Source organism: Lampetra fluviatilis, chromosome 60 (assembly GCF_964198595.1).
Source record: "Lampetra fluviatilis chromosome 60, kcLamFluv1.1, whole genome shotgun sequence".
In the NCBI taxonomy this organism is placed as follows: Eukaryota; Metazoa; Chordata; class Hyperoartia; order Petromyzontiformes; family Petromyzontidae; genus Lampetra; species Lampetra fluviatilis.
The window spans coordinates 6,885,497-6,912,111 of NC_136334.1; the positions used below are offsets into that span (position 1 = coordinate 6,885,497).

The window sequence follows — 26,615 nt, forward strand, 5'->3', positions numbered from 1 at the left end:
ATCTGGACCGGGCCTGGGCAATCACCTAGGTCGACTCAGCCTTAAAAATAAAAAAAAATTCAAAAATGTACCCGCTGTTAGAATGACGGTGAGGGAGATGCGGGTGGGTGGGGCGGGCGGGACGGGGGTGCCAGCCGTGCCCCACCGTGCTAGCAGGGGCCGCTGGCTCTCGCAGCCCTTGCCCCGACATGGCCGTGAACCCCCTTTCCCGTTTGCGAGCCGCAGCGAGCGGGTGGGTTGTCACCCCCCCCCCCCCCCCCCCCCCCCCCCCCGTTCACCGCCGGATCTCGGAACGCGCGAAGCGATTCACAGCGTTCATTTTAGTCAGAGAGGTGCAGTTGCAGCAGCAGTTGCAGTAGCAGCAGTAGTAGTAGTAGTAACAGCAGCAGCAGTAGTAACAGCAGCAGCCATAGTAGCAGCAGTAGGAGCTGCTACTACTGCTGCTGCTGCTGTTACTACTACTGCTGCTACTACTACTGCTGCTGCTACTGCTGCTACTGCTGCTGCTACTGCTGCTACTACTACTGCTGCTACTTCTGCTGCTGCTGCTGCTGGTGCTGTTACTACTATCTGTTGCCAGATAGAAGGGTAAAAAAAACAATTATCATATTTTTTTACTGGCAAATGAGGTTCCAATGGTGTAAATGCTTGCCCCGAGCTCTCATACTCTGATGGTGCATTGTCTTTGAGTTGTGCGCCTTTTGGCGTCATCTGGTACAACACCATGTGAGACTGGGCTCTAAGGAAAGCTGTCTCGGGTGTGGACCAATCAACTTCAAGGACAGTGCATACATTATCAGAGTTGTGTGTTTTTTTAAATTATGACTGCAGGTATTGTGGTCTATGCAAACATGACTCCTTGTAAAAAAAGGTGTCAGTTTTGTTGCCAGATAAAAGGGTAAAAAACCAATTATCAAGTTTTCTCCCGTTTTAATTTTTGCTTCCGAAATGGAATCGGAAGGAAAAAGCTCCGAGGACGTGAACGTACATCATCAGACTGGGAAAGGGTTGAGGGGCTAAACGGGGATGGGGGGGGGGCTGCCACCTTTGAAACTGTTAAAGCTTAACTCTTAAAACTATTTTCATTAGCTCAGCAGGGATGATTGCCCAACGAAGTGGCTCATCATCGTCATCGCCACGTGGAAATGTATAGCCGCCAGAGAAAGAGCAAGCAAACTCCAAATATACCACAATGCGTAGCCAGGGTCGGGCGTTGAACCCACGACCTCCTGCACACCAGGCGAGGTAGTTAACATCTAGACGGAGGCTTGTGTTGCTTCCGAAACGTCGTGAATTTTTTTTTATTTTTTTTTTATTTTACTTTTGTTAATGTACATTTTTTTACCTACGTGACTTTACCGAAAAAACCTAAGAATATGAATCCTTGCAGTCACGAAAGCTTCACATCCAAATATACAGCAGCAGGCATCGTCAGGGTCGGGATCGAACCAACGACCTCCTGCATACCAGGCGAGGTAGTCAACATCTCCTAGCCACCGTGATGATGATGAAAGAGAGACACACACAGACTCCAAATATACAGCAGCAGGCATCAGGGTCGGGATCGAACCAACGACCTCCTGCATACCAGGCGAGGTAGTCAACATCTCCTAGCCACCGTGATGATGATGAAAGAGAGACACACACAGACTCCAAATATACAGCAGCAGGCGTCAGGGGTCGGGATCGAACCCACAACCTCCTGCATACCAGGCGAGGTAGTTAACATCTCCTAGCCACCGTGATGATGATGAGAGAGAGAGACACACAAACTCCAAATACACCACAGGCGTCGTCAGGGTTGGGATCGAACCCACGACCTCCCGCGTACCAGGCGAGGCAGCTAACATCTCACCACCGTTGCGGTGTGCGCGCAGACCACTGCATGGTGAACTTCATCAAGGAGAATCTGCTGGGCTCCTCCAAGGAGTTCCGGAACCGTTTCATCAACCCCATCCAGAACGGGCAGTGCTCCGACTCCACGCTGGCCGACGTGCGCCTCATGAAGAAGAGGGCCCACATCCTCTATGAGCTACTCGCCGGCTGTGTGCAGGTGGGCGGTGGGTGGGGGGTGGGTGGTGGGTGGGTGGAGGGGTGGGTGGGTGGGGGGTGGGTGGGGGGTGGGTGGGTGGTGGGTGGGTGGAGGGGTGGGTGAGTGGGTGGTTAGGGTGGAGGGGTGGGTGGGTGGGTGGAGGGGTGGGTGGGTGGAGGGGTGGGTGGTGGGTGGGTGGAGGGGTGGGTGGGTGGAGGGGTGGGTGGGTGGAGGGGTGGGTGGGTGGGGTGTGGGTGGGTGGTGGGTGGGTGGGTGGTTAGGGTGGAGGGGTGGGTGGGTGGGTGGAGGGGTGGGTGGGTGGTTAGGGTGGAGGGGTGCGTGGGTGGGTGGAGGGGTGGTGGCTGGGTGGAAGGGTGGGTGGTGGGTTGGCGGTGGGTGGATGGAGGGGTGGGTGGTTAGGGTGGTGGGTGGGTGGGTGGAGGGGTGGGCGGTGGGTGGAGGGGTGGGTGGAGGGTGTGGGTGGAGGGGTGGGTGGGTGGGTGGGTGGAGGGGTGGGTGGGTGGTTAGTGTGGAGGGGGTGCGTGGGTGGGTGGAGGGGTGGGTGGGTGGGTGGGTAGGGTGGAGGGGTGGGTGGGTGGAGGGGGTGGGTGTGGCGGTGGATGAATGGGAGAGTGGGGGGGCGAGTGAGTGAATGGATGAGTAGCGGGTGGGTGGGTGGGCGAGTGAGTGATTGGGTGGGTGGGCGAGTGAGTGAATGGATGAGTAGCGGGTGGGTGGGCGAGTGAGTGAGTGAATGGATGAGTGAGCGGGTAGGTGGGCGAGTGAGTGAGTGCATGGATGAGTGAGCGGGTAGGTGGGCGAGTGAGTGAGTGAATGGATGAGTGAGCGGGTCGGTGGGTGGGCAAGTGAGTGAGCAAATGGATGGGTGTGGGTGGGTGGGTTGGCGAGTGAGTGAGTGAGTGAATGGATGAGTGAGCGAGTGGGTGGTGTGGGCGAGTGGGTGGATGGGGTGGGCGAGTGAGTGAATGGATGAGTAGCTGGTTGGTCGGTGGGCGAGTGAGCTAGTGAATGAGCGGGTGGGTAGGTGGGTGGGCGAGTGGGTGGATGGGTGAGTCGTGACGGGTGTGAGCGAGGTGAGGGAGTCGGTGAGCTTGTGATCGGGCAAACGGAGGAGGATGCCCCCCGTAAACGAGGAGGAGGGATTCTCCGAGCCAGCTCTGCCATGTCCACTTCCGTGGTGCCGAGACCACCACCACCACCACGACTCGGCGTCCGCACGCGACGAAACGCGGGCGTGATGACTGACACACGTTCGTGTGTGTGTGTGCATGTGCGCGTGTGTGCCCGTGTGCGTGTGTGCGTACGTGTGTGTGTGTGTACATGTGCGTGTGTGTGTGTGCGTACGTGTGTGTGTACATGCGCGTGTCTGTGTGTGCGTACGTGTGTGTGTACATGTGCGCATGCGTGCGTACATGCTCGTGTGTGTGTGTACATGTGCCCGTGTGCGTGCGTGTGCGTGTGTGCCTGTGTGTGTACGTGCGTGCGTGCATGTGTGTACGTGCGTGCGTGCATGTGTGTGCGGGTGTACATGTGTGCGTGTGCGTGCGTGTGTGCCGCCCCCACAGAGAATGAAAAGGACTACACGGCGCTCACCAAGTTCCTGCCGCCCAAGCACGAGTACGTGCTCTCCATCCGCCTGACGCCGCTGCAGTGCATCCTCTACCAGCACTACCTGGACCACTTCACAGGTCAGAGGGGGGGGAGGAGGAGGGCACCCTGGGGGGAGGGGGTGGGGTAGGGGGCGGGGTAGCGTGTGGGGGGAGGGGGGGCGAGAGAGAGGCCCACGGGCGCCATCGGAACTGCCGGAAGCGCCGGCTTCGGCTGTGGTGGTTGCCAGTAAGTTTGGCTGGCTGCCTGGCTTGCCTGGCTGGCTGCCTGGCTGTCTGGCTGCCTGGCTGGCTGCCTGGCTGGCTGGCTGGCTGCCTGGCTGGCTGCCTGGCTGGCTGGCTGGCTGCCTGGCTGGCTGGCTGCCTGCCAGGCTGCCTGGCTGGCTGCCTGGCTGCCTGGCTGGCTGGCTGCCTGGCTGGCTGCCTGGCTGGCTGGCTGCCTGCCTGCCAGGCTGCCTACCTGGCTGCCTGCCTGGCTGGCTGCCTGGCTGGCTGCCTGCCTGGCTGGCTGGCTGCCTGGCTGGCTGCCTGCCTGGCTGGCTGCCTGCCTGGCTGGCTGCCTGGCTGGCTGCCTGGCTGGCTGCCTGGCTGGCTGCCTGGCTGGCTGCCTGGCTGCAGGGAGTCACGTGCGGGACGAGGGTGGGGGGGGGGGGGGGATGAATTACGAATAAAAAAAAATGAAATCTGTTAACAGACAAACGTGTGGACAAACTAAATTGGTGGACGGACGTGAGGTTACGGTGACGTTACGATGAGGTCACGGTGAGGTTACGGTGAGGTCACGGTGACTCCATGCCATGACCCCCTCCCCCCGTGGCGTGCAGGTGCGGGGATGATGGGTGAGCAGGGCCGTGGCCGTTGCGGCACGAAGCTGTTTGCCGACTACCAGATGCTGTGCCGCATCTGGACTCACCCCTGGTGCCTTCACCTCGACTACATCAGCAAGGAGAACAAGGCACGCCACACGCACAGCGCGGGGGGGCGGGGGGGGGAGACAGTGGGTGGGTGGGTGAGTGGGTGGTTGAGTGGGTGGTTGAGTGGTTGAGTGGGTGGTTGAGTGGGTGGTTAAGTTGTTGAGTGGGTGGTTGAGTTGGTGGGTGGGTGGTTGAGTGAGTGGGGAGTGAGTGGGGAGTGAGTGGGTGGTTGAGTGAGTGGGGGTGAGGGAGTGAGTGAGGGAGTGAGTGGGTGGTTGAGTGGTTGGTTGAATGGTTGGTTGAGTGGGTGGTTGAGTGGGTGGTTGAGTTGGTGGGTGGGTGGTTGAGTGAGTGGGTGGTTGAGTGGGTGGTTGAGTGAGTGAGTGGTTGAGTGGGTGAGGGAGTGAGTGGGTGGTTGAGTGGGTGGTTGAGTGGTTGGTTGAATGGTTGGTTGAGTGGGTGGTTGAGTGGGTGGGTGGTTGAGTGGGTGGTTGAGTGATTGAGTGGGTGGTTGAGTGGGTGGTTGAGTGAGTGAGTGGTTAGTGATTGGTTGAGTGAGTGGTTGAGTGGTTGGTTAGTGAGTGGTTGAGTGGTTGGTTGAGTGAGTGGGTGGTTGAGTGAGTGAGTGGTTGAGTGAGTGGTTGAGTGGTTGAGTGATTGGTTGAGTGGTTGAGTGATTGGTTGAGTGGTTGGTTGAGTGAGAGTGGTTGAGTGAGTGGTTGAGTGGTTGAGTGAGTGAGTGGTTGGCTGAGTGGTTAGTTGAGTCATTGCTAACGCCGCCACCATCGCTGCTGCTGCAGGGCTTTTACGACGAGGACAGCATGGACGACTTCATCGCCACGTCCGAAGATGAAAAAGCCTCCATGAGCGGCCTGGGGTCGGACTCGGAGCCCACGACGAGGTGAGGGACCTCCTCCTCACCCCCACGACAACAACGTCAACAACGTCAACAACGTCAACAACATCGTCATCCACCCCACCATCACTGTTGACCACCAGGGATAGAATTTCCACCATCATCACCACCTCCTTCTCGCCCCCCCCCTCCTCTATTTCCACCTCCTCCTCCACCATCAACTCCTCCACCACCTCCACCATCAACTCCTCCACCATCTCCCCCACCGTCACCCCACCATCACCCCTCACCATCACCCCCACCATCACCCCCACCATCACCCCCCACCGTCACCCCCACCATCACCCCACCGTCACCGCCACCATCACCCCTCACCGTCACTCCCCCACCATCACCCCCACCGTCACCCCACCATCACCCCCACCGTCACCCCACCCATCACCCCCACCGTCACCCCTCACCGTCACCCCCACCATCACCCCCACCACCACCTCACCACCTCACCTCCTCACCTCCGTCCCAGCCGCACAGTCGCAGGAAGGGCAAGAAGGGCGCCGGCAAGGGCGGAGACGGCGGCGCCGGCGGCGGCCCCAGCGGCGGGCAACGACCAGGGGGCAGCGGTGGCCGCAGCTCTGACTCTGACGCGGTGGAGGTGGTGAAAGTGTGGAACACGCGCTCGCGACGCGGCGCCGGCAACACTCGGCCCGACGACGACGTGCCCCCCGCCGCCGCCGCCGTGGTCACGCCCAAGGTGGAGAAGGTCGAGGAGATTGACGGTGAGTGTGGCGTTAGCGCTCACGGCGCTTGCCCAAACGGTGTCGTGGTGGTGGCGGTGGTGGGTGGTGGTGTGGGTGGGTGGGTGGGTGGGTGGGGGAGCGTGGTGGTGTAGTCACGGTGAGTGAGTGAGTGAGTGGGTGGTGGTGGTGGTGTGGGTGGGTAGGTGAGTGGGTGGTGGGGAGCGTGGTGGTGTAGTAACGGTGGGTGAGTGAGTGGTGGGTGGTGGTTGGGGTGGGTGGGTGAGTGGGTGGTGGGGAGCGTGGTGGTGTAGTAACGGTCGGTGAGTGAGTGGTGCTTGGTGGTGTGGGTGGGTGAGTGAGTGGTGGTGGTGGTGGTGGTGTGGGTGGGTGGATGGTTGAGTGGGTGGTGGGGAGCGTGGTGGTGTAGTAACGGTGGGTGAGTGAGTGGTGGTGGTGGTGGTGGGGTGTGGGTGGGTGGGTGAGTAGGTGGTGGGGAGCATGGTGGTGTAGTAACGGTGAGTGAGTGGTGGTGGTGGTGTGGGTGGTGTGGGTGGGTGGGTGAGTGAGTGGTGGTGGTGGTGTGGGTGGTGTGGGTGGCCTGGCGCAGGGTGCCGTGGTGACATCGCCATCGCGTAGTGGCGAATGGTGTGTGTTGGTGGTGTGGGTGGGTGGGGTGGTGAGTGGGTGGTGGGGAGCGTGGTGGTGTAGTAACGGTGGGTGAGTGAGTGGTGGTGGTGGTGGTGGTGTGGGTGGGTGGGTTGAGTGGGTGGTGGTGTAGTAACGATGGGTGAGTGTGGGGTGGTGGTGGTGTGTGGGTGGGTGAGTGAGTGAGTGGTGTTGGTGGTGTGGGTGGCCTGGCGCAGGTGCCCTGTGACATCACTGTCGCGTTTAGTGGCGAATGGTGGGTGTTGTTGTTGTTGGTGGTGGGTGGTGAGTGAGTGGTGGTGGGGAGCGTGGTGGTGTAAGTAACGGTGGGTGGAGTGAGTGGGTGGTGGGGAGCGTGGTGGTGTAGTAACGGTGGGTGGGTGAGTGGGTGGTGGTGTAGTAACGGTGGGTGGGTGAGTGGCTGACTGAGTGAGCGACTGAGCAGATGGTTAGCTGGGTGAGTGAGCGGCTGAGCGAGTGAGTGGCTGACTGAGTGAGCGACTGAGCAGATGGTTGAGTGAGTGAGTGAGTGTCTTACTGAGTGAGCGACTGGGTGGATGGATAGCCGAGTGGCTGATTGACCGAGCTCTCGGGGCGGAGAGTTTCCCGATTGATTGAGCGGCTGACTCTGTGAGCGAGCGACTGGGCAGACGGTCAGCTGAGCGAGGGAGTGGCTGACTGGCCTACTAGAACGCTCACCGCCGCTCGCTGAACTCCGCTCACCCTTGGCATTTGACCCATGACCCCCCTTGTACCCCTCCCCTCCCACCGTGTCGCAGCCAAAGGCACGGCGGAGTGGTTCAAGGAGTTTGTGAAGGAGGAGGAGGCCGAGGTGATGGCCCACTCGGGCAAGCTGACGCTGCTCTTCGAGACGCTTGCCATGGCGGAGGAGTTGTGCGAGAAAGTGTACGTGGCCTCTCTCTCTCTCGCTCTCTCTCCCGCTCTCTCTCGCTCTCTCCCGCTCTCTCTCTCTCGCTCGCTCCCACACTCCCCTCCTCTGCCCGTCCTGGTTGCTCTCTCCGCACAATGGGACACAAGCAGCCCCTTTGTGTGGAGTGCGGCGGCGGTGGTGGTAGTGGTGGTGGTGGTAGGGGGTGCCGACCCCACCGTCGCGCATCGTCTCACACCGTGTCCCTGCGTGTCTCACCGTGTCTCACCGTGTCCCTGCGTGTCTCACCGTGTCTCACCGTGTCCCTGCGTGTCTCACCGTCTCTCACCGTGTCTCACCGTGTCCCTGCGTGTCTCACCTTGCTTCACAATGTCTGTGCGTGTTTCACCGTGTCTCACCGTGTCTCACCGTGTCCCTGCGTGTTTCACCTTGCTTCACAATGTCTGTGCTTGTCTCACCGTGTCTCACCGTGTCTCACCGTGTCTCACCGTGTCCCTGGATTCCTCACCGTGTCTCACCGTGTCTCACCGTGTCTCACCGTGTCTCACCGTGTCTCACCGTGTCCCTGCGTGTCTCACCGTGTCTCACCGTGTCCCTGCATTCCTCACCGTGCCTCGCCGTGTCTCGCCGTGTCTCGCCGTGTCTCGCCGTGTCTCACCGTGTCTCACCGTGTCTCACCGTGTCTCGCCCTGCAGGCTGGTGTTCAGCCAGTCTCTCATCTCGCTCGATCTCATCGAGGACTTCCTCGAGATGGCAAACAAGGCCAAGGCGGCCAAGAAGCCGAGTCCCTACAAAGGTGCGTGCCACGCGCCGCACATGCGTGTGCCTCTTCATGCGTGTGTGTCTCTCTGATCTATCTGTGTGTGTGTATCTCTGTGTGTGTATCACTGTGTGTGTCTTTGTGTGTGTGTGTGTCTGTGTGTGTGTGTCTCTGTGTGTGGGGAGCGATAGTGTAGCGGTTAGCGCGCTGTGCTGTGAACCCGGCGACCCGAGTTCGATTCCCGCTCACGGCCAACACCAGTGACGATTATCTGAACCGCTCTTGGGCATCCCCTAGGTCGACTCAGCCTCAAATGAGTACCTGGTGCGGTGTGTAAACATCACCACTAGGGAGACAAAGGCGGTCGGGCGTGGTGCTGGCCACCCACCCCCTCGTGTACCGTTGCGGCCTTCATAGGTGCTCGCTAACAGCACTTGCCCCTACAGTCTGTTAAGGCTATATGGGGGATCTTTGTGTCTCTGTGTGTGTGTCTCTGTGTGTCTCTGTGTGTGTCTCTGTGTGTGTCTGTATCTCTGTGTATCTCTCTGTGCGTGTGTGTGTATATCTGCGTGTGTGTATCTTTGTGTATCTCTATCTTTGTGTGTGTATATGTGTGTATCTCTGTGTATCTGTATGTATCTCTGTGTGTGTCTATCTCCAGGCAAGGGCAAGTGGTTCCGTAACGTGGACTACTACCGCATGGACGGCTCCACGTCGGCCAGTCTCCGCAAGAAGTGGGCGGAAGACTTCAACGATGAGAGCAACCCCCGGTACCCCCTTTCATCCCTCCCGTTGCCACGGCGACGATGACGGTGTCTGTACTGATGGGGATATGACGATGACGACGATGATGATGATGTCTGTACTGATGGGGATGTGACGATGATGATGATGTCTGTACTGATGAGGATGTAACGATGACGACGATGATGATGTCTGTACTGATGAGGATGTAACGATGATGATGATGATGATGTACTGATGGGGATGTGACGATGATGACGATGATGATGATGTACTGATGGGGATGTAACGATGATGATGATGATGTCTGTACTGATGGGGATGTAACGATGACGATGATGATGATGTCTGTACTGATGGGGATGTGACGATGACGATGATGATGATGTCTGTACTGATGGGGATGTGACGATGACGATGATGATGTCTGTACTGATGGGGATGTGACGATGACGATGATGATGATGTCTGTACTGATGGGGATGTGACGATGACGATGATGATGATGTCTGTACTGATGGGGATGTGACGATGACGATGATGATGTCTGTACTGATGGGGATGTGACGATGACGACGACGATGTTTGTACTGATGGGGATGTGACGATGACGACGATGATGATGTCTGTACTGATGGGAATGTGACGATGACGACGACGATGATGATGTCTGTGTTGATTTTTTGCATCGGTAATGTTAGCTGTGACGGTCCCACGTGATGACAGAGACTTGTGTTTGCCTCCGAAACGTCGTGACTTATTACTTCATTTTATTTCCATTATTATGCGAGGACACATACTGTCAGGTTTTGTTCTTCGGTAAAGTCACGTAGGTAAAAAAATAAAATTAAAAGTTAACGAAAGTAATAATGGAAATAAAATAAAATTATAACATAATAAAATAATAAATCACGACGTTTCGGAGGCAACACAAGTCTCCGCCATCATGTGGGGACCGTCACAGCTAAAATTGACTGATCACGTAGAAGGGAAGTAATAAAATAATAAAAATAAAACCTAATAAAATAATTCTCACGACGTTTCGGCCACAACGCAAGCAGCCGTCCTCAGGTGAAGAACAGGTCTGTCGGAAAGACAGCGTCTGAATGAATGAAAAATATTAAACAAATGGGTTCATTCAGACGCTGTCTTTCCGACAGACCTGTTCTTCACCTGAGGACGGCTGCTTGCGTTGTGGCCGAAACGTTGTGAGAATTATTCTATTATGTTTTATATTTATCATTTTATTACTTCCCTTCTACGTCGTGACTTTACCGAAAGAACCAAGAAGATGAATCCCTGCAGTCACGAAAGAAGCTTTAAATCGAAATTTATTTTATTTCCATTATTACTTTGATTAACTTTACATTTTATTTTCTTACCTACATGACTTTACCGGAACAAAAAAAACCTACCGGTATTCAGTTTTAGCTCGCTCCGTCCTAGCGGCGTACCTGCCTGCCTGCCTGTCTCCCTGTCGCTCCCACAGGGGCCGCCTCTTCCTCATCTCCACCAAGGCGGGCTCGCTGGGCATCAACCTGGTGGCCGCTAACCGCGTGATCGTATTCGACGCCTCCTGGAACCCCTCCTACGACATCCAGAGCATCTTCCGTGTCTACCGCTTCGGGCAGATGCGGCCTGTGTTTGTCTACCGATTCCTGGCGCAGGTACGGAGAGTGGGTGACCTGGGGGGGGGGGGGGGGGGGGGGGGGGGAATGAATCGATGGGTGAATGACCGGAGGGAATGAATGGGTGTCCGAAGGAATGCATGAATGAAGGATCGAAGGAATGGATGAATGGATGTCCAGAGGGATGGATGGATGAAGGATCGAAGGAATGGATGGATGATTGAAGGAATGGATGAATGCATGTCCGAAGGCATGGATGGATGAATGATCGAAGGAATGCATGAATGAAGGATCGAAGGAATGGATGGATGATTGAAGGAATGGATGAATGCATGAATGAAGGATTGAAGGAATGGATGGATGATTGAAGGAATGGATGAATGCATGAATGAAGGAATGCATGAATGAAGGATCGAAGGAATGGATGAATGAAGGATCGAAGGAATGGATGGATGAATGTTTGAAGGAATGGATGAATGCATGTCCGAAGGCATGGATGAATTAATGATTGAAGGAATGGATGAATGAAGGATTGAAGGAATGGATGGATGTTTGAAGGAATGGATGAATGCATGTCCGTAGGCATGAATTAATTAATGATCGAAGGAATGCATGAATGAAGGATCGAAGGAATGGATGGATGATTGAAGGAATGGATGAATGCATGTCCGAAGGAAGGAATGGATGAAGGATCGAAGGAATGGATGGATGAATGATTGAAGGAATGGATGAATGCATGTCCGAAGGCATGAATGATTGAAGGAATGGATGGATGAATGATCGAATGAATGGCAGAATGATCGAAGGAATGGATGAGTTAATGAACAACCGAACGAATAACCAAACGAATGACTGAACGGCCGAAACGAATGACCAAACGACCGAACGACTTAACGTAACGAATGAATGACTCTCTCACCCCCGCCCCCTCCCCCCCGGCGTCAGGGCACGATGGAGGAGAAGATCTACGACCGGCAGGTGACGAAGGAGTCGTTGTCGTTCCGCGTGGTGGACCAGCAGCAGGTGGAGCGACACTTCACGATGAACGAGCTCTCGGAGCTCTACACCTTCGAGCCGGAGCGCCTCGACGAGCCCAACAAGAAGAAGAAACGCCCCACGCCGCGGCTACCCAAGGTGCCGTGTGGCGGTGGTGGTGGTGGTGTAGCGTGGTGGTGGTGGTGGTGTAGCGTGGTGGTGGTGGTGGTGAAACGTGGTGGTGGTGGTGGTGGTGTAGCGTGGTGGTGGTGGTGGTGGTGGTGGTGGTGGTGGTGGAACGTGGCGGTGGTGGTGGTGGTGAAACGTGGTGGTGGTGGTGGAACGTGGCGGTGGTGGTGGTGGTGTAGCGTGGTGGTGGTGGTGGTGAAACGTGGTGGTGGTGGTGATGGAACGTGGCGGTGGTGGTGGTGGTGAAACGTGGTGGTGGTGGTGAAACGTGGTGGTGGTGAAACGTGGTGGTGGTGGAACGTGGCGGTGGTGGTGGTGGTGAAACGTGGTGGTGGTGGTGGTGGTGGTGGAACGTGGCGGTGGTGGTGGTGGTGTAGCGTGGTGGTGGTGGTGGTGGTGTAGCGTGGTGGTGGTGGAACGTGGCGGTGGTGGTGGTGGTGAAACGTGGTGGTGGTGGTGATGGTGAAACGGTGTCGTGGTGATGGTGAAACGTAGTGGTGGTGGTGGTGATGGTAGTGGCGGTGGTGGTGGTGGAACGTGGTGGTGGTGGTGGTGATTCGTGGTGGTGGTGGTGAAACGTGGTGGTGATGGTGAAACGGTGTCGTGGTGATGGTGAAACGTAGTGGTGGTGGTGGTGGCGGTGATGGTAGTGGTGGTGGTGGCGGCGGTGGTGGTGGTGGCGGTGGTGGCGGCGGTGGTGGCGGTGGCGGCGGGTGGCGGCGGTGAAGGTGGTGGCAGCGCTCATGAAGATGCAGTTGCAGCTATTCCCGCCGCCGCTGATGACGATGACGACGACGACGCTGCCCACGATGATGACGATGACCCCCGTGCCCCCCCCCCTCCGCTCACCATGCCCCCCTCCCCCCCACACAGGACAAGATCCTTGCGGAGATGCTGCAGAATAACCGCGACCAGATCGTGGAGTACCACGAGCACGACTCGCTGCTCGACCACAAGGAGGAGGAGGCGCTCACGGAGGAGGAGCGCAAGGCGGCCTGGACCGAGTACGAGGCCGAGAAGAAGGTGAGGGGCCGGGCGGTGGGGCACGCGGAGACACACACAGACACCCGCACAGTCGCGTGGAGACTCGCGCAGAGACCCACAGACTCGCACGGAGAGCCACAGACTCGCACAGAGACCCATAGACTTATACAGAGACCCACAGACTCACACAGAGACCCACAGGCTCACACGGAGACCCCCGTAGACTCGCATAGAGATCCATAGGCTCGCACAGAGACCCGCATACAGACCCGCAGACTCGCACAGAGATCTGTAGAATCACACAGAAACCCACTGATTCACGCAGAGACCCATAGACTCAAACAGAGACCCGTAAACTCGCACAGACCCACAGACTCGCACAGAGACCCGTAGACTCACACAGAGACCCATAGACTCACACAGAGACCTATAGACTCTCACAAAGATACATAGACTCACACAGAGACCCGTAACTCACACAGACCCACAGACTCGCACAGAGACCCACAGACTCGCACAGAGACCCACAGACTCGTACAGAGATCTGTAGATTCACACACAGACCCACATACTCACACAGAGACCCACAGACTCACACAGAGACCCACAGACTCGCACACAGACCCCCAGGCTCGCGTGTTGGTGAGCGAACCCCTCGTGTGACCCCCCCCTCTCGTGCTCCGCCGTGCAGGGCCTGAACCTGAACGCGAAGGTCAACTCGGCACAGTCCATGTCCACCAGCCTGGCCATGTGGAGGATGGACTACGCCCAGTCGCTGCTCACCGCCTCCCCACAGCAGCTGCAGGTACACACACACACGTGTAGACACACGTGTGCACACACACACACGTGTGCACACACACACACGTGTGCACACACACACACGTGTACACACACACACGTGTAGACACACGTGTGCACACACACACACGTGTGCACACACACACACGTGTGCACACACACACACGTGTGCACACACACACGTGTGCACACGTGTGCACACACACACACGTGTGCACACACACGTGTACACGTACACACACGTGTACACGTACACACACGTGTACACACACACGTGCACACACACACACACGCATGTGTACACACACACACACGCATGTGTACACACACGCACGTGTACACACACGCGTGTACACACACACACACGCGTGTACACACACACACACGCGTGTACACACACACACACGTGTACACACACACACACACAAGTGCTGTTAGCGAGCAGCACCTATGAAGGCCGGCACGGCACACGAGGGGGTGGGTGGGTGGCCAGCACCACGCCCGGCCGCCTTTGTCTCCCCAGTGGCGATGTTTACTACACACCGCACCAGGTACTCGTTTGAGGCCGAGTCGACCTATGGGAGGCCCAGGACCCGTTCAAATAATCGGCATTGGTCTTGGCCGTAAGTGGGAATCGAACCCGGGTTGCCAGGATCGTAACTCAGCGCGCTAACCACTACACTCCCACTCCCCACACACATAAACACAAGTCTGTGGATGTGTGTGTGGCTTAATGTTTCTGTGTGTATGTGTTTGGCTATGTATATCTCTTGTGTGTGCCTCCACGTGTCTCTGTGTCGATGTACTCTGTCCCAGTGTCTCCACAGGAGATGCTGAACACGAATCTCCGTGTTTCCGTGTGTCTGCATGTCTCCATACTGTATGTTAAACTTCTTTTACACCGTACGTAGCCAGCCGTGTGAATCAGAGGTGCGGGATTAGCACGATGTGCTGATAATATTACCACTATGTCCCCCCCTCACCGTGTCTCTCTCCGCGTGTCTCCGTACCCTGTCCCTCCTCACCGTGTCTCTCTCCGCGTGTCTCCGTACCCTGTCCCTCCTCAACGTGTCTCTCTCCGCGTGTCTCCGTACCCTGTCTACCCTCACCGTGTCTCTCTCCGCGTGTCTCCGTACCCTGTCTACCCTCACCGTGTCTCTCTCCGCGTGTCTCTGTACCCTGTCCCTCCTCACCGTGTCTCTCTCCGCGTGTCTCCGTACCCTGTCTACCCTCACCGTGTCTCTCTCCGCGTGTCTCCGTATCCTGTCTACCCTCACCGTGTCTCTCTCCGCGTGTCTCCGTACCCTGTCTACCCTCACCGTGTCTCTCTCCGCGTGTCTCCGTACCCTGTTTACCCTCACCGTGTCTCTCTCCGCGTGTCTCCGTGCCCTGTCCCCCCTCACCGTGTCTCTCTCCGCGTGTCTCCGTACCCTGTCTACCCTCACCGTGTCTCTCTCCGCGTGTCTCCGTACCCTGTCCCCCCTCACCGTGTCTCTCTCCGCGTGTCTCCGTACCCTGTCTACCCTCACCGTGTCTCTCTCCGCGTGTCTCCGTACCCTGTCCCCCCTCACCGTGTCTCTCTCCGCGTGTCTCCATACCCTTGTCCCCCCCCCCTCCCGTGTCTCTGTGCGTGTCCATGAACCCTCACCCCGTGTCTCTCTCTCACTCTCCGCGCGTGTCTCCGTACCCCCCGCTGTGCCCCCCTCTCCCTCTCACCGCTAGGAGATGCTGAACACGAGCCGGGCGCAGGTCGCGGACGCCCACACACGCCTGGCGCAAAACAAGCTCGACTCTGCCGAGGAGATCCTTCGCAGGGTGGTGAGTCGACTCGGCGGATGCCCACGGCTATCGCCGCACCAAAGACAAAGGTCCCTCACCAACTCCTGCCGTGTAGCCCGGGTACCCGATACCCGTACCCTACCCGATACCCGGCTACCCGTACCCAGCCGGGTACCCAGCCGGGTACGGGTAGACCGTGAGTCACCGGTGAGTAACCGTTTGTCACTCATTTCGGGTAGGGTACGGGTACGGGTAGGGAACGGGTACCCGTACCCGGCCGGGTACGAGTACGGGTACCCATTTGCGACCCTGGTGCGGCCGGGTACGGGTACGGGTAAGGAATCAAAACCCGTTTGCGACCTCTGGTTCGTAGTCTGGCGCGCTCACCGCTGCGCCACCGCTCCCCGCACTCGCGATCAGACGCACGTGTTCACCAACCCGTGGGCTCTTGCGCCGTCGTTCCTCCAGCGCACGGGGCCGTTGGTCGCACGCAGGAAGGCGGGCCCCGCTGTCTGCGTGTGGCCCGCCTGGTGGGGAGGGCCACCCCCGCTGGCAGCTGTCCCCGCGTGGCGCAGCGTGCGTGCGTGTGTGTTGGTGTGCGTGTGTGTTGGTGTGCGTGTGTGTTGGTGTGCGTGCGTGTGTGTGTGTTGCTGTGCGTGCGTGTGTGTGTGTTGCTGTGCGTGCGTGTGTGTGTGTTGGTGTGCGTGCGCGTGTGTGTGTTGGTGTGCGTGCGCGTGTGTGTGTTGGTGTGCGTGCGCGTGTGTGTGTTGGTGTGCGTGCGTGTGTGTGTTGGTGTGCGTGCGTGTGTGTGTTGGTGTGCGTGCGTGCGCCCGTGTGTGTGGTTTCACAGCAGAGGGAGTTGCGATGTGGGTGTGTGTGTGGTCTAGCATGGGGGGATGCAGGCCGCGGTGTATTCCACAGTAGGGGGGGGGGTGGGGGGGAGGCGATTCTGCAGCTACTGCTGCTCCGTGTGCGATCCCAAATGATTGAAACGCTTTTTTTGCGTTTTAACTTTTCTCGTTTGGCAAAAGGAATAAAACCGATAGTGTCCAGCAGCGCCAATGCAAAACGAGCCTCGGTGGCTGTGTGTGCGTGACTTTCTTTCACACCGTACGTATCCAACCGCGCTAATCGGAGGTGTGTGCTCATGTGCCTGCGTGCGTGTGTTTGTGTGTTGGTGTGCGTGTGTGTGTGTGCGCCTGTGTGTGTGTGTGTTGGTGTGTGTGCGCCCGTGTGTGCGTGTGTGTGTGTTGGTGTGCGTGTGTGTGTTGGTGTGTGTGCGCCCGTTTGTGCGTGTGTGTGTGTTGGTGTGTGTGTGCGCCCGTTTGTGCGTGTGTTTGTGTGTTGGTGTGCGTGTGTGTGTGTGCGCCTGTGTGTGTGTGTTGGTGTGTGTGCGCCCGTGTGTGCGTGTGTGTGTGTTGCTGTGCGTGTGTGTGTGTGCGCCTGTGTGTGTGTGTGTGTGTTGGTGTGTGTGTGCCCGTGTGTGTGTGTGTTGGTGTGCGTGTGTGTGTGTGCGCCTGTGTGTGTGTGTGTGTTGGTGTGTGTGCGCCCATGTGTGCGTGTGTTTGTGTGTTGGTGTGCGCCTGTGTGTGTGTGTGTGTTGGTGTGTGTGCGTGCGCGTGCGTGCGTGCATGTGTGTGCGTGCGTGTGTGCGTGGTGCGTCAACGGCGGGCGTGCAGAGGAACACGAACCCGACGCTGAACGAGAGCCAGGTGCTGGAGGTGTGTCAGCTGGTGCAGCGGAACCAGCAGGCCGACCGGCGGCGCTTCGAGGGCAACTACCAGGAGCTGCTGGCACGCCACCAGATGGTGCGTGGACGACGATGACGTCATCACGTGTTAACACACACACATACATACACACACACACATATACACACACATACATACACACACACATATACATACACACACACACATACACACACACATATACATACATGTACACACACACACATACACACATACAGACACAGACACAAACACAGACACCTACACAGACACACACACACAGACACACAACAACAACCGCCATTCGCCACTAAGTGGCGGTGACGTCACCACGACGCTTGTGCCAGGCCGTGTGCACCTTGAGGCCACGTGAAGTGTCGAACGCCCGCTGGCAGGAGGTCACGGGGCAGACCCAGCAGGTGCCACGGGTCGACTGACCGAGATGACCGAGATGACTGTCTGATGCACCACCTGTGCCCCCTACTGTACCAACTTGCTGCGCTTTAGCCACACACACACACACAGACAAAGATCCCCCGTGTAGCCTTAACAGGCTGTAGGGGCAAGTGCTGTTAGCGAGCACCTATGAAGGTCGGCACGGTACACGAAGGGGTGGGTGGCCAGCACCACGCCAGGCCGCCTTTGTCTCCCCGGAGGCGATGTTTACACATCGCACTGGGTACTCATTTGAGGCTGAGTCGACCTAGGGGAGGCCCCGGATAATCGTCACCGGTGCTGGTGGCCGTCAGCGGAAATCGAACTCGGGTCGCCGGGTTCATAGCACAGCGTAGCGCTAACCGCTACACTATCACTTCCCACACACACACGTGCACACGCACACACACATGTACACACACACACACACGCGTGTACACCGGGCACAACAACAACCGCCAATCGCCACTAAGTGGCGGTGATGTCACCACGACGCTTGTACCAGGCCACACACACACACACGTATACACACACATGTACACCGAGTACACACACACACGCGTACACACACGCGTGTACACCGGGCACACACACACATGTACACCGAGTACACACACGCGTGTACACACACACACGCGTGTACACACACACACACACGTATACACACACACATGTACACCGTGTATACACACACGTGTATACACACACGTGTATACACACACACACACGTGTACACACACGCGTGTATACACACACACGTGTACACACGCGTGTACTCACCCTCACCCCCCCCCCCCTCCTCCCCACCCACCACCAGATCTTCCAGGCCTACCAGAGCCTGGCCCAGCAAACGGCGCAGCTGCAGGCGCAAGCCATGCTGCAGCAGCAGCAGCACCAGCAGCAGCAGCTGCTCACCATGCAGGCCGCCGCCGCCTACAGACCGCACACGGGCGGCCTTCATGGCCTGCTGCAGCAGCAGCAGCAGCGTGGCGGTATCGGTGTCGGCGGCGCTATGCCCGGCTCGTCCTCTGGGGCCGGGCCACAGACGGGGGACGGCTCTCAACAGGAGCCCATTCTGCTGTGATTGTGACGGAGCTGCTACGGGCCTAAACGTTGATTGGCCCGGGGTGAGGGCGGGCACGGGGGGGGGGTGGGTTGCTAGGCCTCTCTGTAGGCCTCTCTGTAGGCCTCTCTGTAGGCCTCTCTGTCGGCCTCTCTGTAGGCCTCTCTGTAGTAGGCCCCCTCTGTAGGCCGTCGCCGTGCCCTATCGCCGGGTCACCGCCGTCTCCCCTCGTGCTCGCCGTGGTGGGTCGGAGCGAGATGATAATCGTTGGGGGGGGTGGGTGGCTTCGCAAGCCGCCCCATTGTTGTTGTTGGGTCGCTGTGGCCTGTTTGTGCGGTGGGGGGAGGGGGGCGACTGTGGTCTTGAGTGTGGGCCGGCGGTGGTTGCCTAACTGGCGGCTCGCTGTAGGTCAGAGCGAGCTAGGGTGGGTCGCTGTGGCCTAATGTGGGTTGTTGGCAAAATGTGGCCGAATATTGGATCACTTGTGGTTCACTGTGGGTCACTGGGTCAGAGCGAGCGAATGTGGGCCTCGGTGAGCTAATGTTGGCCACTGGCCTAACGTTCGCCTCTGTGGCCTAACGTGGGCCTCTGTGGGCCCGTGCGAATTCAGTGTCAACACCGCTGCGGGCTCCATTGACAGAGATTCGGCTCCGTTTGAGCCACGGGCAAAGCGACGTGTGGGGGGGGGGTCACAGCCTCGGGCCCCCCCCCCCCCGCCCGCCCCCCTCTAGGGTAGGCCACGGACGGCCTGGACGCAAACCAACCACGGGCCCCCTCCCTCCCTTCCGTCACATCCCTGCCCCCCTCCCCCCCCGCCCCCGATTTTTGCTACTGTATCTGTCGGCGTTGCTGCAGCATCGCCGGCAAATTTGTGTTGACCATCACCAGGGCACTTTTTGTTTTCCTTTCGGGGGGTCGGGGGGGGGCTACATTTCCCCCCCCCCCCCGCTGCCCCCCCCCCAATGTTGGAAGTCGTTGTGGCGAGGAGCTCCGGTCCAGGAGCAGCGATGGTGTGTTGCCTTGGTGATGTCGTCCGCGTGTTATTTTTATATAGACCCAGATCATCCCAGCCGCCGTGTGCAACCTGCACCTTTCCCGCTCGCCCGGTTGCCTAGCGACCTGCGCGGCCGGTTGCCCTAGCGACCCGCGCGGCCGGTTGCCTAGCGACCTGCGCGGCCGGTTGCCCTAGCGACCTGCGCGGCCGGTTGCCTAGCGACCTGCGCGGCCGGTTGCCTAGCGACCTGCGCGGCCGGTTGCCTAGCGACCTGCGCGGCCGGTTGCCTAGTGACCTGCGCGGCCGGTTGCCTAGCGACCTGCACGGCCGGTTGCCTAGTAACCTGCGCGGCCGGTTGCCTAGTGACCCGCGCGGCCGGTTGCCTAGCGACCCGCGCGGCCGGTTGCCTAGTGACCCGCGCGGCCGGTTGCCTAGTGACCAACGCTCGCGAACCGGTTGCCTTGGCAGCGGTGGATGGGTTGCCCTCTTTCCGACCGAGCGTCGATTCCGCGCGGCGTTTTCCCTCGACTTGACGCCAAAACCGCTCGCCGCTCTGTGTGACATGACCACCGCCACCGTTTTTGTGTTTAATTTTTAATTTTATTCCCCCGGTAAATATTCACCGCGTTCCCGCCGCGTCACGGCAAACCGGCGGCTGTGAGGTTGAGATAAACGTGTCGGAACGATTCAGTCGATGGTCCTGTTTCTGTGTCGTTCGTGTTCTCTTTAAACCACCCACCCCACCACCACGTGTTTCACGCAATTCTGGACTCGTTGAGATCCATAATACTCACAAACAGACCCATAGAGTCACAGAGACTCACATACTCACACAGAGACCCACAGACTCACACAGAGACCCACAGACTCACACAGAGACCCGTAGACTCACACAGACCCATAGACTCACACAGAGACCCGTAGACTCACACAGAGACCCATACACTCACACAGAGACCCATAGACTCACACAGAGACCCATACACTCACACAGAGACCCATAGACTCACAGAGACCCACATGTCGCCCTCCCGAAGCCAGAGGTCACCACGGGTTCATTTCCAATCTCCCGGCGAGGCTCTCGCGGCCACCAGCGACACCGGTGATGGCGATCGTCAGAACCGGTCCTGGGGGGGGGGGGGGGCCTCCCCCACCCACCCCCCCCCCACCACCCCTAGGTCGACTCGGCATGAAACGACTACCGGGCGCGGTGCGTGGTCAACATCGACGGTGATTTTCCCACGAAGCCAACTTCCTGCGCCGGCCTTCATAGGCGCTGCTGCTGTTGCTGCTGTTGCTGCTCTTGCTGCTGCTGTTGTTGCTGCTGTTGCTGCTGTTGCTGCTGCTGTTGGCTAGCAGCTCCCTTGCCCCAACAACGATCTCGGCGCACCGAGTTTGACGGGGAGCGGTCGCCGTCGATTTGCCGAGCGATCGAATTCGCCGGGGGTCTCTCTCCCCCCCCCCACTCCACCACTTACCGATTTTGGGCTCGCTCAGAGATTCCCGATTCCCGCCAAACCCCGGCGGCGTGCCACGGCGGAGTTCCCCGTAACCGTGGAACTCTACAGAGGTCCCCCCCATCCCTTCATAGTCGAGAGGCAAAACCAAAAGGTGCGGTGAAATGCGGCGATTGTGGGATTCTCCGAAACCCCCTTTTCCCCGATACTTTTAAAGCTTGAAGTTTTTGTTTTGTTACGAGTTTGTGTATTTTGTTTTAACTACCACAGCTCTCTCCCCCCCACCCCCTCCCCTTAATAATGTCGTCACTCCGTACGGAGTTTGTTCTTCGTGAGTATTTTATCTTATTTTGTCGTCCGATCGATGTTCGTTTGTATCACGACGACGACGATCGTCGACAAGATGGCGGAAGCGTTGCCATGGCGATTTCCCCCCCCCTCTCCCTCCCCCATTGGTCCAACCGCCGTCACGGCGTGATGACGCGTCTACGCCAGCCAATCAGATCTCGAGATAGCGAAACGCGTCACAGTGAGCCCCCGCCCCCCCCTGGCCCTGCTGGGCTCGGCTTGGCATACAGCCAGTGGGAAAACAAACCGACCTGTACCGTGCTGGCTCTGTGTGTGTGTGGTTACCTGTGTGTGTGTGTGGTGTGTGTGTGGTTACCTGTGTGTGTGGTGTGTGGTGTGGTGTGGGGAGCGGTAGTGTAGCGGTTAGCGCGCTGCGCTATGAACCTGGCGACACGAGTTCGATTCCCGCTCACGGCCAACACCAGTGACGATTATCTGAACCGGTCCCGGCCTCCCCTAGGTCGACTCAGCCTCAAATGAGTACCTGGTGAGGTGTGTAAACATCGTCACTGGGGAGACAAAGGCGGTCGGGCGTGGTGCTGGCCACCCACCCCCTCGTGTACCGTTCTGGCCTTCATAGGTGCTCGCTAACAGCACTTGCCCCTACAGTCTGTTAAGGCTATACGGGGGATCTTTTTTTTTTGTGGTGTGGTGTGTGTGGTGTGGTGTGTGTGTGGTAGCTGTGTGTGTGTGGTGTGTGGTGTGTGTGTGGTAGCTGTGTGTGTGTATAGCGGTGGGTGGAACACACTGGGGCGGGTGGAACTTTGTTGTTGTTTGTTGCTGGAGTTGACGATTCAGCGGAGCGTGATTTGTTTGGATGTTTACAAGCGAAGGGATTTATTTTCTCACCAAACGCCCCCCCCCCCCTCCCCTCCTTAGAGGAGTTCATTAAAAACAATCAAATTCCGAGACCATTCTAATGTCGTCGTCATTGTCTAACGGTGTCTCTTCCATTCCAAAGGAGTTGGGGGAGGGGGGGAGGGTCAAATCGTATTACTTCGTTTTAAATTCACTTTTAGCAAGTGTTGTCACTGTAATGTTGGAGTGTTCCATTTGTTTAGGGGGTGGGGTGTGGTTTGTAAGATTCCAACTGCGCACAGGACCGGTTCAGATAATCGTCACCGGTGGTGTTGGCCGTGAGTGGGAATCGAACTTGCCGGTTTCGTAGCGTAGCGCTAACCCTCCCCACTACCACACACACAGACACGTGTGTACGTGTGTGTGTGTGTGTACGTGTGTGTGTGTATAGCGGTGTACACACGTGCGCGTATGTGGACACATTTCGGTCAGTCGACCCGTGGCACCTGCTGGGTCTGCCCCGTGACCTCCTGCCAGCGGGCGTTCGACACTTCACGTGGTAGCCTCAAGGTGCACGTGGCCTGGCACAAGCGTCGTGGTGACGTCACCGCCACTTAGTGGCGAATGGCGGTTGTTGTGTGGACACATGCGAGCCGAACCAGCACGGCACGGGTGCAGGTTTGTGTTGTTATTGTTGACCAGGTCAAGGCCCATCACAGAATGACGGCTTCAGCGGAGGATGATGTCCTTGTCATGACGTGGAAATTCATGTGGCGAGCACAAACACCCCCATGAACGCCTTGGCGTCCATTCTAAATCTCACTCGCCCCACTCGTTGGTTGCTGGAACCGAGCTGAAACCAGGCCAGAACCGAGCTGGAACCGTGCTGGAACCAGGCTGGAACCGAGCTGGAACCGAGTCGGAACCGAGCTGGAACCGAGCTGGAACCGAGCCGGAACCGAGCCGGAACCGAGCCGGAACCGAGCCGGAACCGAGCCGGAACCGAGCCGGAACCGAGCCGGAACCGAGCTGGAACCGAGCCGGAACCGAGCCTGGAGCCGAGCTTGGAACCGAGCTTGGAACCGAGCTGGAACCGGGCTGGAACCGGGCTGGAACCGAGCCGGAACCGAGCCTGGAGCCGAGCTTGGAACCGGGCTGGAACCGGGCTGGAACCGAGCTGGAACCGAGCCGGAACCGAGCTGGAACCGAGCCTGGAGCCGAGCTTGGAAGCGGGCTTGGAACCGGGCTGGAACCGGGCTGGAACCGAGCTGGAACCGAGCCGGAACCGAGCCTGGAGCCGAGCTTGGAACCGGGCTGGAACCGGGCTGGAACCGAGCTGGAACCGAGCCGGAACCGAGCTGGAACCGAGCCTGGAGCCGAGCTTGGAAGCGGGCTTGGAACCGGGCTGGAACCGGGCTGGAACCGAGCTGGAACCGAGCCGGAACCGAGCCTGGAGCCGAGCTTGGAACCGGGCTGGAACCGGGCTGGAACCGAGCTGGAACCGAGCCGGAACCGAGCTGGAACCGAGCCTGGAGCCGAGCTTGGAAGCGGGCTTGGAACCGGGCTGGAACCGGGCTGGAACCGAGCTGGAACCGAGCCGTGGCGTGCCTCTGAATCTGGGTGGGGGGTGTGGGGGGTGACGTCACGCACGGGGCCAACGCATCATGATCGCTTGGCCCTGGATCCAGATGCTCGATTGACGGAACTGAAACTTCTATTTTTCTAACCAGGTCACGAGCCCCCCTCCCCCCCCCCCACTGAGCCGTGTAGCTTGTTTTGTGTTTGTTCAGAGGCAGACCATAGCCCAGTGTGTAGAGTGGCTCTATCATCGGCGTCGTCGTCGTCATCATAGCAGGCGCCAAATAATATTCTAAGCGCCGCGTGACGGCGACTCAACAATGTGGAGGCGGGAGAGGGTGGAAACCCGGAGGCAGAGAGAGAGACAGACGCAGCAAACTCCACATATACAACAGCAGGCGTCGTCAGGGTCAAACACACGAGAACTCCCTCCTGTAGACCAGGCGAGGTCGTCAACATCTGGTCGCCGTGATACTCACCACCACCTCCACATCGCGCCCGCAGGGACGCTGCTTGACCTAGACGCGTGGCGCTGTTCAGTCTGCTGGAGGGGGTGGTCCCGAACCGTCGGCGCGGTGGTGAGCTGACTGACTGGTGAGCTTACGTAGAATGGAAATAATAAAATAATAAAAATACAACAATAAAGTCTTTTTCGATTTAAAGCTTCTTTCGTGACTGCAGGGATTCATCTTCTTGGTTCTTTCGGTAAAGTCTTCACCTGAAGACGGCTGCTTGCGTTGTAGCCGAAACGTCGTGAGAATTATTTTATTTTATTGTTTTATTTTTATTATTTTATTACTTCCCTTCTACGTGACTTTACCGAAAGAACCAAGAAGATGAATCCCTGCAGTCACGAAAGAAGCTTTAAATTGAAATTTAATGGTGAGCTTACTGACTACTCTGAGCTTATTCTCGATTTCCATGGAACTTGTTTTGGGTTCAAACCCAGCCCTCTCCCTGTCGCGGAACGGCATTGCGATGGTCTTGTTGAGGCTGTTGACGTTGTTTTGGTTGTTGTTGTTGTCGAGCGAAAGGCTGTCGCTCGCCAGGGTTGTTGTTGTTGTTGTTGATGATGATGTGGGAGATGTAAACAGACACAAAAGCGATACGAAGTTGAAATAAACTGAGAGATGATGATTATGATAATAATAAAAACATCCCTTTCTTTAGTGCTTGTTTTTGGTGTGTGTGTCACTGTGTGACTGTGTGTGTGTGTCACTGTGTGTGTGTGTCACTGTGTGTGTGTGTGTCACTTTGTGTCACTGTGTGTCACTTTGTGTCACTGTGTGTGTGCCGTGCCGGCCTTCATAGGTGCTACTCGCTATAACAGCACTTGCCCCTACAGTCTGTTAAGGCTACACGGGGGATCTTTACACCAGCTGAGCCCCCACACACTCCCTCACAAAGCCAAAGTTCCCCCGTGTAGCCTGTAACACTTTTGGGGGCCAAGTGCTGTTTGCGAGCACCTATTAAGGCCGGCACTGGTGGCGATTGATGGGGGGTGATGTGGCCAGCAACCACGCCCGGCCGCCTTTGTCTCTCTCACCCACACAACGCGGGGGGGAGAGGGGGGGGGTGAGAATGACGCATGCCCGCGGCTTGTCGTCGTGATCATAACACCGATTTAATAAATACACAAATAAATACTTGTACAGCGAGAAGGGCACCGAGAGAGAGAGAGAGCGGGCTTGGCATGGCGGGCGGCACTTAAGGATCTTAACTTAGCAATAAATATATCTTAAGATTGCGACAAAGCTAAGGACGGAAGGATTTTAAAAAAAAACACATTAAAAGTGATCAGTACGATAAATGTTGTGATCTTGGAACAAGCGTTTAAAGTTGACACGTGGAGGTCTTCTGCAGCCCAGGATTATCATCATCATCACGATCATCATCATCATCACGATCATCATCATCACGATCATCATCATTACGATCATCATCACGATCATCATCACGATCATCATCATCACGATCATCATCATCACGATCATCATCATTACGATCATCATCACGATCATCATCATCACGATCATCATCATCACGATCATCATCATCACGATCATCATCATCACGATCATCATCATCACGATCATCATCACGATCATCATCATCACGATCATCATCACGATCATCATCATCACGATCATCATCATTACGATCATCATCACGATCATCATCATCACGATCATCATCATCATCACGATCATCATCACGATCATCATCATCACGATCATCATCATCGTGGTGATCCCGGATTTCACGAGCGCGTGCAAGGATACTCACAAATGACGAAGGCTGCAAATTTCGATGTAAAAAGCTTCTTTCGTGACTGCAGGGATTCATCTTCTTGGTTCTTTCGGTAAAGTCATCACGTAGAAGGGAAGTAATAAAATAATAAAAAATAAAACATCATAAAATAATTCTCACGACGTTTCGGCCACAACGCAAGCAGCCGTCCTCGGGTGAAAACCAGGTCACACGCGCACACCGCACCAGGTACTCGTTTGAGGCTGAGTCGATCTAGGCTCGGAGCCCAGATATCGGGTTCGGCAGATGCTCGTCACGTGGTTTTTTCGGCGTGCGGGCAGCTTGTGAATCGAACGTGTGCTCGGTGCAGCGCTAACCACTGCGCCACCGCTCCCCATGAT

The 26,615-nt window shown here is 57.4% G+C and overlaps 1 protein-coding gene across 1 annotated transcript in view; it reads left to right on the forward strand.

The window, feature by feature from the left end:
* The window catches only part of ATRX (ATRX chromatin remodeler), an 82,245-nt gene extending 61,766 nt beyond the window's left edge, over window positions 1-20,479 (forward strand). The window contains 15 exon segments of the mRNA XM_078881121.1: window positions 1,878-2,053; window positions 3,621-3,741; window positions 4,485-4,615; window positions 5,375-5,475; window positions 5,962-6,206; window positions 7,592-7,718; window positions 8,397-8,497; window positions 9,123-9,231; window positions 10,695-10,872; window positions 11,779-11,967; window positions 12,871-13,020; window positions 13,673-13,786; window positions 15,505-15,600; window positions 17,241-17,369; window positions 18,544-20,479. Coding sequence (XP_078737247.1) covers window positions 1,878-2,053; window positions 3,621-3,741; window positions 4,485-4,615; window positions 5,375-5,475; window positions 5,962-6,206; window positions 7,592-7,718; window positions 8,397-8,497; window positions 9,123-9,231; window positions 10,695-10,872; window positions 11,779-11,967; window positions 12,871-13,020; window positions 13,673-13,786; window positions 15,505-15,600; window positions 17,241-17,369; window positions 18,544-18,810 — 2,234 coding nt within the window. The 3' untranslated portion in view covers window positions 18,811-20,479.
* The last annotated feature ends 6,136 nt before the right edge of the window (window positions 20,480-26,615 follow it).